The 13,627-nt window shown below is 45.4% G+C and overlaps 2 protein-coding genes across 3 annotated transcripts in view; one reads left to right on the forward strand and one right to left on the reverse strand.

The window, feature by feature from the left end:
• Nucleotides 1–6,345, forward strand: part of zgc:162698 (uncharacterized protein LOC560165 homolog) — a 15,020-nt gene extending 8,675 nt beyond the window's left edge. For both annotated transcript variants that reach the window (XM_041940603.1, XM_041940604.1), the window contains 4 exons: nt 670–731; nt 868–920; nt 1,014–1,044; nt 4,296–6,345. In XM_041940603.1, the coding sequence (XP_041796537.1) occupies nt 670–731; nt 868–920; nt 1,014–1,044; nt 4,296–4,337 (188 nt within the window). In that variant the 3' untranslated portion in view covers nt 4,338–6,345. The remainder of the gene's footprint in view (nt 1–669; nt 732–867; nt 921–1,013; nt 1,045–4,295) is intronic.
• A 5,495-nt stretch (nt 6,346–11,840) lies between these two features.
• Nucleotides 11,841–13,627, reverse strand: part of si:ch211-137a8.4 (neurofilament medium polypeptide) — a 32,351-nt gene continuing 30,564 nt past the window's right edge. The window contains exon 4 of the mRNA XM_041941155.1: nt 11,841–12,888. Within this exon, the coding sequence (XP_041797089.1) occupies nt 12,866–12,888 (23 nt within the window). The 3' untranslated portion in view covers nt 11,841–12,865. The remainder of the gene's footprint in view (nt 12,889–13,627) is intronic.

Consider the following 13,627-nt stretch of genomic DNA (forward strand, 5'->3'; position numbering starts at 1 on the left):
AGTATAATATAATTTCACTTCATTAGAAGTATATTTCAGTATATTTCCAGCACATTGGTGAGAGAATACACCTGCTGTTGTACTGCAGGTGTGTTTGAATAATCACGATGCTGATTTTTCACTGGTGGACTTCAGTTCTCTCAAAGTCTGTGAGAAAAATGCCAATTCAGCAACTATTTACACTTCAAGTATTATTCGAGTAACGGAGTACTTGAGTACACTTGTGTGTACTTAAAGGTGACAAAAATAGCACAAAGAGTCCTCAGTCCATTCTTCAATAAGTATAATTTAAGTATAATAATACAGCAGCTGGGTTCTCACCATGTACATGTGCTGATCGATGGTACTGAACTGTGCAGTATCGTGTTATTGATTAAAATACTGAATTCTGTCATATTGATGTTATTAAATATAAACAGAGTCGAAGTGGTTCAGCTCTTGTTGTGAGTCGGTTGGTTAGTTTGGTCGTTAGATTTACCAAAAGGCTCATTTTCAGCAGTTTCCTCTCAGCCAGCCAATCAATAACTTATTATTGATCAATAACTTATATAAAAACTCCCTCCATTAGCTCACAGTGTGCCGTCGAGCCATCTTCATCTCTGTGATCAGTGAGAGATGCTCGTCATCATGTGTGATACTGACCTGTGTGACTGTGTTTGACTCCTCCAGAGGGGATGAAGATGAGGGGCATGAAGAACGAGTCCAACGGTTCGGCCAAAGCCAACAAAGTGGTGAGTGACGCTCAGACGTTTCACACCGCTTTGAGTTCTGTCACCGCGAGAGAACGTCGCCGAGTCGGTCAAACGTTTTTTCATAAGTTCCTGACGAGGAAATTCACGACATAAACTCGCTTTGTCGGTTTTGCAGGACGAGGACCTGAAGTGGGTCGAGGAGAACATCCCTTCATCGATGGCGGACGTGTAAGTCATCGTCACTTTGTTCGGGGTCAGAAATGATGGCGAATGAGCGTCGCTCAGATTTGATGCTTAAAGTCTTTTCTCTCCTCCTCGCAGCGCCCTGCCCCCCCTGCTGGACTCTGATGAGGTAAATCTTCTCTCACTGGACGATGAGGTGTTATTTCAGGGTCAAATAGAAATATACCTTCAGGTTTGTGCCCTCGCAGTGAGCGGGACGGCTGAACGCTGGAGTTTTCTGTCCATTCACATAAATAAACTAAAATGATCTCTTTAATTTAACCTGGAAACACGCAGACAGACACGTTTCTTATGCACGGAGACACTTTTTCAGTTGTTGTTGTTCAGGTGGAGACAGATATTAAACCACCAGGGAAGGTTTTGCAGCTCCTGCAAACGTTCGACTCCAGAATAGAAGATTTAAACGCATTCACGTAAACACTGAAGAAGACGAGCGGCGGATGAATCTGTATCTGCAGCTGCCCTCGCCCTCTCTTTTCTTACACTCTTCGTGTTTTTTTGTTTCGCACGGGACGTTCAGCCCTTTGCTGCGCCAATAACAGCGCGCAGGTGAGGTCGGGACTTCATGAGAAGGTCGCGATCAGGCGCCAGAAAGCTACAAAAACTGTCTGCAAACAGTTACCAACAATTCCTGCAGAATTCTTAATTAATTTTACTGAGACAAACTGTAAACACACAAGATGTATATGTGTCTGCAGGAGACACACACACACACACACACACACACACACACGTATGATAGTTGTAGTTCTGTTTGTGAGCAGCAGAGGGCAGCAGCTGCAGAGAGAAGCTGTTGCCACGGTTACATCACACTGTTGTTTATCCTCTTCTCTGTTGTCATGGCGAGGAGAACAATGTGATCGTGACGTGTGTGTGTTCACGCCGCAGCCGTTAACGATCACCTTGAACTCAGACATACAGGAATATGAGAAAAGCCTGATTGTTGTGCAGCCGTCGGTCGTGCGGTTTGTCTGTCGACGGCTTTCTGGACCGTTTTCCAGATTATTTACTCTTTGATCTCAAAGCTGAACCTTTTTAAGTGATCGAGCAATCAACAAAGTGCCTCTTATGTAAAATCAATTTCTTATGTAAGCTGCTGTATGAACACTGAGAGGTATTAAAATCCATAGAAAAAATGAAGTAATGAAGCACCCTGGAACGTCCCTCCTGCCCTGTCTGTTGTGAGGAAGGAAGGAAGGAAGGAAGGAATTAAGGAAGGAAGGAAGGTGCGTGCTGCTTCCTTCAGGTCTCCAGGTCCTCACAGTAACTGAAGGCTCTCTGCTTTTTGACTGAACACTAACAATGTAATGAATCTCCGTCATTAGAGGACGACATTAAGGGGACATAATGTCCTCATGGCACATTATATATTATAATAATGTCCTGAAGTTACTTAGGAGGCAAATTAGAGAGAAATCGTCATGGCCGCGTCCCCCTCCAGGTACGAACACATTCTCTGGACTTCAGATGCCCCCCACATGTTTCCTGGTCACACATCTGCTCTGTGCAGGGGGGGAAGAAAAGACTCTGGGTGGTTTTGAAAGGGCTCGGTCATCTCCTGAATCAGCTGTGGCAGGAAGACTTATTAGTTCTTGGATTAGAAAGAAACCTCAACACATATCTTCTGGCTCAGAGAACAAAATGAGTTAATTTAGTCTGAAAAATGCAAAGAACTGGTTACAGAAAACTCTGTGGACCAGAACCAGGATCAGTTGATTCAATAAAGAGACCGCGCATCTGATTCACTCAAAAAGGATTTAGTGTGGAGGGAAGTCGGTGCTTATCAGCCGAATCTTGCACAATTTCTACGATGTGATTAAAACACCACCAGTAGCACAGTTAGACCTTTGTGGACGAATGAAACAGCTTCTTTATATTTAAAAAAAAGGTTCGGTTTTGTTCTGTCGCCGCTCGTCACCTGACACGTCCTCCATCAATCTGCCTGAAATGCTCAACCAGACCTCCTGTTAAAACTGGACAAATTAGCTTCTAATGTCTTGTCTGTCGCTCTTTTTTTCCCGTCACGACGGCAACAAAAGGAATCAGCTTAACAACGTCGGCCTCCTCTCGCGGGGGGGGTGGGGGGGTAACTGAGACGTTACATCCACGAACGCTCTGCTGCTGATTAAAGATGGAGGGAGAGACGAGGGAAAGATGGCATGAACAGCAGTAAGCAGTCGTCCTTTCTGTCTGGACCAATCAGGAACAGCAGCATCACCTCCGTTTGAGACATGAACAGTTCAGCCAGAGGTTCCTCTCTCAGACACGGTCCGCGTAAAGCTCCTCTTTTGTTCTTAATCACAACCCTCAAAGAGTAGAACTGTGGCGGGTTTCCCCTTCACATCAATGCAGTCACGAGTTTTACTGGCGCAGCACCTAGTGGCCGTCAGTGGCGCTGCAGCCGAATGCCCTCCGGTGGCTTCCTGACCAACATTAAAGGATAACTTTTGTTTTTTACAACCTGGACCTTATTTGTTAAATACGACCATTTACTCACCCAGACAACTTTTGTGGCATTTGGAGTCGTTTTGAAGAAATTAGCCCCAGAGGAGCGGCACGTATATCCGTATAATGCGAGTACTCGGGGCATCCATGCGCAGCCTCTATATAACACATAATCTGCAGAAGCTCGTTCATATTCCAATATTTAGTTCTGATATGCTGGTGCTATTCCCCTCTGAGCCCGTGGTGGCATGTTATCAACATCCGGCGTCTCTAGACAACTACCTCTGACGTGGATGATGTCATTACCGAACGCCGGGCGCTGCTAGCAGCCAGCCACAACACGGCTGACTCTGCGGCGGTCGGCTACGAATACGCAATAACGAACCACAGCTGAGCCAAACTACAGCTAAACTAGCCGACCGCCGGCTCAGAGGGGAATAGCACCAGCATATCATAACAAAATATTGGAATATGAACGAGTTTCTGCAGATTATGCGTTATATAGAGGCTGCGCATGGATGCCCCGAGTACTCGCATTATACGGATATACGCGCCGCTCCTCTGGGGCTAATTTCTTCAAAACGACTCCAAATGCCACCAAAGTTGTCTGGGTGAGTAAATGGTCGTCGGCGTCCTCTGTCAGAGCTGCCTGTGGGACGGTCGAATAGCTTCGGAACCCCCCCCCCGACGGCTGTCCGACCTCGCGTCGCATCCGACCGTTTCTGTATCCGCACTGTGATTGGTCAGCGGCGCACAGGTGAGAAAGGAGCCAGGGTTTCTCTTTTTTCAACTGTTTCTGTCGCTTTTTGCGTGAAAGACTATAACGAGAATCAGCCAGGTGCTTCGGTGATCCAGTTTACGATCCAGGTGTGTCAGCTGCTGCGAGGCTAACGTTACTGGTGTTTTCTGTTGCAGGAAACCATGACGACCAAGTTTGAGATGTCCAAGATGGAGTGAAGCAGAAGAGGAAGGACGGACGAAAGCACTACTCTGGGAAGCGGGTGGATGAATACTATAGATTAATATCAGCGTATGAGGCGGAGCGACGGATGAAAAGCAGCCTGACGGATGGAGGCGGGGCCGCAGCGAGCAGCCAGCGTTTGCTTTTCACGACGCCGGTGTCGGTACATGATTTAATCCCTGATTTATGAGCTTTGTAAGCCTTGATTGTACATACACTGGGAGTGATATCGACCGCGGCGGCACGCAGAGCCTTTTATTTTTATTTTTATCGCCTGTTTGTATTTATATTTCTACATAAACAGAATATTTTGACAGATTTGACGTTAGTGAGGCTCTGCACTGCGGAGCGGCTCGGCTGCCTCTGCACGGTTCACACGTGGAAATGTGATTTTCAGACGTCGCCTCGTGTGTTTTCACTGTTTCCACAACAAAGAGCGTCACTAGCTGAGCCCTGCCTGCTGATTGGCTGATTCCTCTCAACCCGTAAACACCGATGTTGTGAATCTGAAAGAAAAAAAAAAATCTTGAATCGTTGTCTCATTCTTCTTTGTGGAGTCGAGGTTCGTCTCTGAAGCTCGTTTTGGATCCGTATTGTTGCAGCTTTTGGTTCCGGTGCAGTTTGAACCATTAAAACTGGGATTTCTTTGTTTTAACGACGTGAAAATGATTTCCTGAGTCCATGTGAAGGAATTATTGTTGCTTCTTGCAACAAAAACAACAGATTTGCTGCATCTGGAAGATAAAAGTCAGTCGAGATTTAGATCGTCTGTGATTGGCTGCCCTGCTTTCATGATTAGCCTTTCTCGTCCCTCCAGACTTTACTGTCCCGGGGGGAGGTTTGTGTTCACCGCCAGCTCAGCTCATTTAAACGCAGCAGCAGCGTCCAGGTACAAAGAGTCTCCGTCAGTGCGTGTGGAGAACATGGAGTTACTGTCGTGGAGCGGTTGGAGGATGCAGCGTCTTCTCAGTGTTTGAAGTACGTGGTGATGGAGGAGGGGCGGATGACGTGAGCCCCCTCCTTAGAGTAAACAGACCGTCCTGATAGTGCAGATGATCGGTATGGTTTTGAGCCTTGCTGAAGGTCCTGACACCGCCAGGCTGCTGGTGACGATGGAGCCTGTTGAACTGATGGCTGAGCTCGGAGGAGACGCTCTCTGATTGGCTGGTAAATCAGGGATTTGACCCGTTTCGCCCAGTTTTTATTATTTTCGCCTCTTTTCTTTTTAGTCGTGCCAGCAGCTGTGGCTCTGTGGCTTCACATCAGGCTTTGCTCTGACTGTGATGAACCGGCAGCAGGTTTACACTTCTGACTTTCAGTGAAATATCTCAGCATCTCTTGTGTGATCTCCATAGAAGAACCCCGCGACCGTGGTCATCCCCTGACTTCCTCTAGCATGACCTTTGGTGTGTTTCTGAACCATGTATTCCCGCCCCGTCTCGTAACTCGCCCATCAGTTGAAGTATCCGTCACCCCCAGCCACAGAAATGCAGTTCTGTCTGTTGTCTTTAACTTCACGCGGCTGCTCGCTCTCATCGGGAACATCATCCACACGTGTTGTTTTGAACATCTGCAGATTCTGAATCAGTATTTTCATACAGACGACCTACATCAGAGGTTAGATCAGACCTGAGCGCAGAGGCGGCACAGCAGAGTCGGGCTTTGAGAAGTTTTTTACTCATGACAGCGACGTCTCTGCCGCAGCGTCAGAGCACACAACAGTATTTGTTTAAAGCGAATATTAGATGAAAGGAAAATTAATGAGAATGAACGAAACATCTGTTTCTTCTGGTTCGGTCCGGTCTGAGATGAGGAGGCAGGAAGCTTCTTCAGCTCGTGATCGGTCTGACGGAGCAGGCGTGGACTCTTCAGTTTTAACATGTCTCTCGTCTCTCAGCGCAGAGCAGCGTCTGTTTGTTGTCGTCCAAAAAGATCAAGTCTGTAAAGTTTGTGCTGTTTGGTTTGTAAATCAATCAAAAGTTAATAATAAAAACTTGGAAAGATTTTTTTTTCTTTGCTTTATTTTTCTGCTCTGATGTTTTTTTTTTCTTTTGGGACTTTATGAAAAATAAACTAATGACAGATGTGGAGGCTGAACTCAAACTCGGCGTCCTCCAGTGATGGTTTTCTCCAAACATTCAGCAGAGATTCACCGTCATGATGTTTCCAGCGGGGGTTAATCAACCTGCTCGACATGCGAAGCCTGCGAGACTCAACCCAGAATTAACCGCAGACGTTTTTTCTTTTTAAATACTTTATTTATAGTTTTTCATTTATAAACAAACATGCCCCCCCACCCCCAAAAATCAAGACTGAAAAAATAAATAATACAAACTGTTTACTAACAAAATAATAATAACAATAACAATTATTGAATGAGTACATCTATAAATAAGTAAACATATGCAAACACTTAGGATTTATGTATTAGACATATTTATGCGAAACAGGAAAAATAAATACATAAAAAACATAAATAATAATAAAAAAAAGGGGGATATTACTCCATTACACATACACGGACAGGGAAACATTTTATGATAGATTCAGGTTTTCAACATATTCAATGAAAGGGCGCCAGGTCACACTAAATTTTCCAAAGCAATTAGTCCGACTGTAGCATTTCTTTAGTCCAGTTAATAAAAGAGGGGGGTTTATCTGATTTCCACTGAAGGAGAATGAGTCTTCGGGCCATTAGTGAAGCGAAGGCGTGAGCTGCCGATTGCCTTAGCTTGAGATGTAGAAACTAATTTCTGGAGGAGGGATCCCCGCACACATTTTTTTGCTTTTCAGTTTTTTATTATAAAGCTGTCCTTGACATCTGGTTGCGTTTAGGCGCAGAAACCACTTTGTTAGAGTTCGTAAAGTCGTGTTTTGGCCCAGTTTTATGGCCACAAACACGGCTTGAACAGCTGCTTGATCTGAACTACGTCACCACGACGCCCGCTGTAGAAACGTTGATACGATACGTACCCGTGGTTTGCAGAAGTGGCGTGCACAGACTTTTTGAAGGGCAGGGGCGAAAAGGTGTCCTCGCCACTGAAGAGGGCACTTTAGCACGCGTTTTGGCTTCCAAGAGGGCACTTTAGCGCACGTTTGGGCTCCCAGGGGGAATTTAGCACGCATTTTGGCTTCCAAGAGGGCACTTTAGCACGCGTTTTGGCTCCTAAGAGGGCACTTTAATGCACGTTTTGGCTCCCAGGGGGCACTTGAGTTCGCGTTTTGGCATCCAAAAGGGCACTTTAGCGCACGTTTTGGCTCCCAGGGGACACCTTAACACGCGTTTTGGCTCCTAAGAGGGCACTTTAATGTGCGTTTTGGCTCCCAGGGGGCACTTTAGTTCACGTTTTGGCGTCCAAAAGGGCACTTTAGCGCACGTTTTGGCTCCCAGGGGACACTTAAACACACGTTTTGGTGTCCGAGAGGGCACTTTAGTGTGCGTTTTGGCTCCTAAGAGGGCACTTTAATGTGCGTTTTGGCTCCCAGGGGGCACTTTAGTGCGCGTTTTGGCGTCCAAAAGGGCACTTTAGCGCACGTTTTGGCTCCCAGGGGACACTTTAAAATGTGTTTTGGCGTCCGAGAGGGCACTTTAGCGCGCGTTTTGGCTCCTAAGAGGGCACTTTTATGCGCGTTTTGGCTCCCAGGGGGAATTTAGCATGCATTTTGGCTTCCAAGAGGGCACTTTAGCACGCGTTTTTCAACAATTGCACGCCACTGGTTTGCAGAAACGTACAAAGCTAACATTTTATTCTGGTGGCGGCTGCGTTCCTCCCGTGTGTAATCACTTCTCGCAGCTCTGGACTGGACAGCAGCGAACAATGTTCAGCTCTTATTGTTGCATTAGAGAAAGTTTAAAGCACAGACTGCAGCGAAGGACGATAACGTTCACGTGCTCTGAAACATAAGCTGCTCCTGGTTTTTGCTCACCTCTTTATGTTTTATTCTATTTTTTTTTTATTCTATTTCCTTTTTCCATTAAAAAAAGTCACAAAGAACAAAACAGTGACTGGTGTTCTGACACATGTAGTTATCCGCCTGCGCGTGTTGCCCTTTAGGGTACAAGTGTCGTCAACTATCCGGCAAAAAGCCGCAGTTTCATGGCGTCCTCTGACTGCTGCTTCTGGCTCGCTACGAGAGTGAGCGCGTCAAAGGAAAAGCAGGTGTAGGACGCTCCAGACTACTCTCACTATGCACCTACACCCTCCTGCACCCACCTGCAACCTTGCAGCTCAGATGTACGGTGTAATGAGTGCTGCAGCCTCTAGAGAGCGCTAGCAGGCGATTTTAAGATATTAACTGTGAAGTGCCCGCTTCTACAGCAGCAGCAGCAGCTGGTGTCAGTTCTGTTCTCTCTGTCACTCGTAACATCGTCGCTGCTTAAAACGTCTTTAAACTTGACCCCGAAGCCTCCATCTGCAGACGCTAATTTGATCTAACGATAGCAGCTGTAGCCTAAATGTCTCAGTTTCAGTCGCTTCGCTGCTGTCAGAGCTTCGCTAAAACTCCTCGTGTGTTCAAATGTACTGATGGAATTTAGACAGAAGGCGTGTGTGTGTGTGTGTTTGTGTGTGTGTGCGTGTGTGTGTGTGTGTGTGTGTGGACTCTATATTTAGCAGCTGGTGTCTTTACGTTATAATCCTGACATGTAATCCATCTGTTCATGTCTTTGACCTTAACTGTAACCCAATTAAAGACAAATCTAAAGACGACTGCAACAACTCAGACACGATCATTATCCCAACACGTTCTCCATCTGCTGCTTCCACGTCAGTGAGGAAGAGGAGGAAGAGGAGGAGGAGTGTAAGTCTGGATTTCATCGCTGTTCATTTATGTTCCAGCACATCATCATGATTATTATTCCGCTTTGTCCTTTAACACATCTTTAAACCACAAAGCATCAGTTTCCCTGAGGTTGCTTTAGTGTGTGTGTGTGTGTGTGTGCGTGTGTGTGTGCGTGCACACACAGCTACTGTACTCTGGCATTACGGCTGTAATAACATAATCCCGGAGATTTGGCCCGACAGCAAGACAGTATGCTGCCGATTTCAACTGACAGTAGGGAATTATCGTCACGGCGCACTTTACAGACGGCGAGACGTGTGTTATTATTGCTGCTGCGAGGCTCAACATGTGGCCTGCAGACCCTCTGAGGGACGCTGACAGCAGCACTTTCAGGAAGAGTGAAGTTCATGTTGATCAGAGACGCAGGTTAAGATGTTTAAATACATGAATATCAGTTTGAGTTTATAGTTTTTACATTTCTTCATGGAATAATCTCTGTTTGTCTGTTTTACTCTGTTTGTCGCTGCTGTTCCCCTGTCGGCTGAATATATCTGGAAGTAAAACCTTCTGTCAAACCCTCTGCAAACATTTCCATTTTTAGAAACAGTTCAGAATGAATTTACCCCAAACGACCAAAGTTTATCGATACAAAAGCACAAAATGAGACATTAAGAATTCATTCTTGCTTCGTTTTCATTCAAACACTCTTAGATAGAACCTGCAGATATGTTAAATATATGTTAATATGTTAGATGTTGAAACCTTTTCCTTCAAATCTGCTAAATATTAACACATAGTCACGACTGAACCAGAACTACACAAACCAGCATGAGGTGGTGACCACATACACAACCATTGCAGTTCTTGCATCCTCTCTGCACACTCACACTCAGGTTCACATGCAGGTTCAGGTCTCCTGCATGTGGATTTTACCTGCCGTGACAGTCTGGATGCAGCCTCAGAAGCCTCCATGTGTTGACTGACTGACTGGGGAAAGAGCTGATCCTGGACTGTGACCTCTCTGAGTCCTGATGTGCTCGTGTTTCGACTGAACATCGAATCAGCCTGACGTGTTTCACACTTTCCTTTGTTTCGTTTTAAAGGTGTGTCAGCAGCTCACGTTCAGACGTGAACGAGCAGCTCGTGTTTGACAGGACGCTTCACCACGAGGACTCGACATGAGCTCGTAACGACGCTTCAGCTCTCACATTGGCCAGAATCTGTTCGTCTGAGCAGCAAATACTTGCTCACAAAATGCAGAAACAGCTGCAAATACCGGACGTCCTCGGCAGAGACGACTCTGTTCAAACCCTCCAGCAGAGTCAGGCAGTCAAGCTGCTCGTTTCTGGTCCTTGAAAGGTGCCACTAAAGTTAAAATGACTGCATGCCAACCTGCGTAAAGATGCTGCTGGAGGAACAGAAGCAGCACATTAAAACAAAGGATCGTGGCGCTTCGACACCTTCCAGAAGAAGAAGAAGAAGAAGCCCACGCAGCGGCTACGAGGACATCGAGCCTCCCGAAGAGACGGAGTTCAGTGTGAAGTGTGAAGAGACAGACGGAGGAAAGAGAGGACTGAAGACTCTTCTGGACTCCGTCTTTATCTTCTTGTCTTTTTCTCACCGTGACGGAAAAAAATCAACATTTCCATCAATACTCCAGCAGCTCAGAACATTTTCCTTCTTGGTTCTGCATAAAGTTTTTTTCAAGCTCTGAGATTCCAGTTTTCAGCGGTGGGAAGTATATTTACTCAAGTACAGTGACGTACTTGTACTTGAGTATTTCCATTTCTACTTCTAACCCACTGCATGTATTTGATCACCTTTTACAGAGAAGAAAACGTGATATTCTTAAATGATGGGATGCAGTATTCTACTGCTGATCATCAGCACACACAGCATCTAAAACTGGCTGCAACATGTATTCTCAGAGAAAATACTACAATGATATAAATTTGTACAACATCATCACACTGTGAAAGGAGCCATCCTGCATTATGACAACATTTATCTTCAAACTAATTTTTAATTCAGGATTTTTACTTGTAATAGAGTATTTTTAGAGTACTTTGACTTCAGTAAAGGATCTGAGTACTTCTTCCAAACTTCCATGTTTCCTTAAATTTAACTTAAAGAATGTGTTTTCTCCTGAACATCCTATTTTATACTCAGACCAGAAGTACACTGCGTGTGTAGGCGAGGGCGTCCACATACTTTTGGCCATGCAGAGGTTTGCTGCTCTCTACGCGTCGTCTGTTTCTTCCTTCTCAATGTGAATGAAATCGTTTAATATCAGCTGCTGCAGCGTGTGATGTTAACTTTATGACCACAAAGGTCAGGCTGTCCTTTTCGAGACGTCTCCGAATGTGTGAAGCAGAGCTGGACTGGGGAGGGACGCCGGCTGGCATATGGACGTCTCCACCTGTCCTCATGAGACAGCCGCAGCCTGCTGCAGGATAATACACGCAGATCTACTTTAATACAAAGAAATCTCGCATTATTCCGCCCATTACGTAAAGGGATGAGATTATCAATACACAGATTAATGAGCATCCAATGGTGTTCCAGCGTGACGCCCCGCCCCGCCCCGTCCCTCCGCCCTCCGGCCTCCACCCGCCCGTCTGCGCACAACACTTCAATCACCCAGATAAAAATAGAAAACCCCACAATGACTTGCAGTTTAGTTGTTAGATTTTAGTCTTTATTGTACTATTTTTTCTTGACAATTTGCTAGCGGACATGTGAAAACTCGGACCAACAAAACATCATCATCATCATCATTATTATTATTATTTTTTAATTACAGCATATCGTCAGACTGCGGTAACAGTGAGATGTGTTTTTAGAAAATGAAACAAGAAAGAAAAAAGAGAATCCAAACCAAACAGGAAAGAAAAAAAAACATTTTGACTTTAATATCCGATGGTGTTTTTTTCTTTTTTTATTCATGTACACGATATAACAGTCTAAAAACATTAACACACAGAGCTGAAGACGTTACAGTGTTGGTTGGGAAGTGGCAGTCCTCAGGGCAGTTTATATACTGTAGCAACATGGTCCTGCTGTACTGTCAAATATCTACTGGGACGGATGGGGAGGGGGGCGAAGGGGGGTCGAGGGGGACTACAAACCAAAATGGCCGTAAATATAAAACTAACAGTCTTTTTTTTCTCTTTTTTTTTTGTTCTTTAAATCCACCAATCAGGAGTCGGTAGAGACAGAGAGCAGAGTTAAGTAGCTCGACGAGGAGGAAAAACGGGGCGGCGGGGAAATAAAGGGGGGGTGGAATGTCTCGATTTTCATTTTTTTTACATTTCTGCGTTTTTCTTTTCTCTCGTAGACAATATAAAATCTCACAGACAAGCAAAGAAAAAAATAAAAACACCAGATGTACATGTTTGTATGTATGCATGTGTCGGACGGAGGGGATGGATGGATGGATGGATGGATGGAGGGGGGGCAAAAAGAAGGGCTTGAATTATTGCTTTCTGAGTGATTATTATTTTTCACTTCTCATCTACATGAATTGCATCTTTCTCATTCTCTCAGTCTCGCTCTCTCTTTCTCACCATGGTGATCTGTTAACACGTGATTACTCCGTTTATTCGGGAGGAAGGAGGAGGGATGAAGGGAGGGAGGAGGAGGAGGAGGAGGTGGGGGAGGAAGGAGGAGGAGTTAGGGGAGGCGGGGCTCAGAGCTCCTTGCTCAGCGAATCCATGGCAGTTCTAATCCTCTTTGTGTGGCCTCACACGTTTCCCGCCTTTTTGTCTGGTAAATGATAACAGAAGAGATTGAAAAAATGTATTAAAAAATAGGTCTTGGAAAAAGGATAATAAGAATAATAATAATAATAATAATAATAATAACAAACAGTCATAGAAAAAGGGTTGTATGTTGTATGTGTGTTTAGTGGTTTAGTACAGATGCTGGTCTCTCTAGTGTTGGGTTAGTTTAAGTTATTCTGTGTTAAGGACGGACACAAACAAACAACAACAACAGATTCATGAGGAAAACATGACAGAGGATCGTCCTCACACGAGGACGGACAGTCTGTCTCTCTGCCTGTCTGTCTCTCATCAGCTCCCTCTTTGTCCTCTACCTGCGTTTTTCGTCTTCTTCTCTCGTCTGCTTTGCCTCCTTTGTGCTCAGAGCTCGCCGACTCTTGACCTTAAGGGGAATATTTGCTCCCTTGAATCGAACGCCCTGACCGTCCACTGGCATGTCATCTGTCTGCATCCTGTCTTTCTGTGTTTGCTCCCCCCAGAGAGAGGCGGCGGACAGAGAAGGCTGGTTAATCTGGCTTGTTGAAGAGGCTCCGTAACACTTTGATTTTGGCCGCTAATCCGTTGATGGACTCAACTCTATTGATGTCTGCTAAACCAGCTTTTCTCTTCCACGGCGAACGGAGAGCTAACTATCTAAGCTACAGCTAGTTAGAGCTAGCAGCCGGCCGCCTCCGCAGCGCGGCGGCTGGAGGATCGAGGAGGGAGGCCAGAACACGAAGGTT

The sequence above is a fragment of the Chelmon rostratus genome, chromosome 7 (assembly GCF_017976325.1).
Source record: "Chelmon rostratus isolate fCheRos1 chromosome 7, fCheRos1.pri, whole genome shotgun sequence".
Taxonomy (NCBI): Eukaryota; Metazoa; Chordata; class Actinopteri; order Chaetodontiformes; family Chaetodontidae; genus Chelmon; species Chelmon rostratus.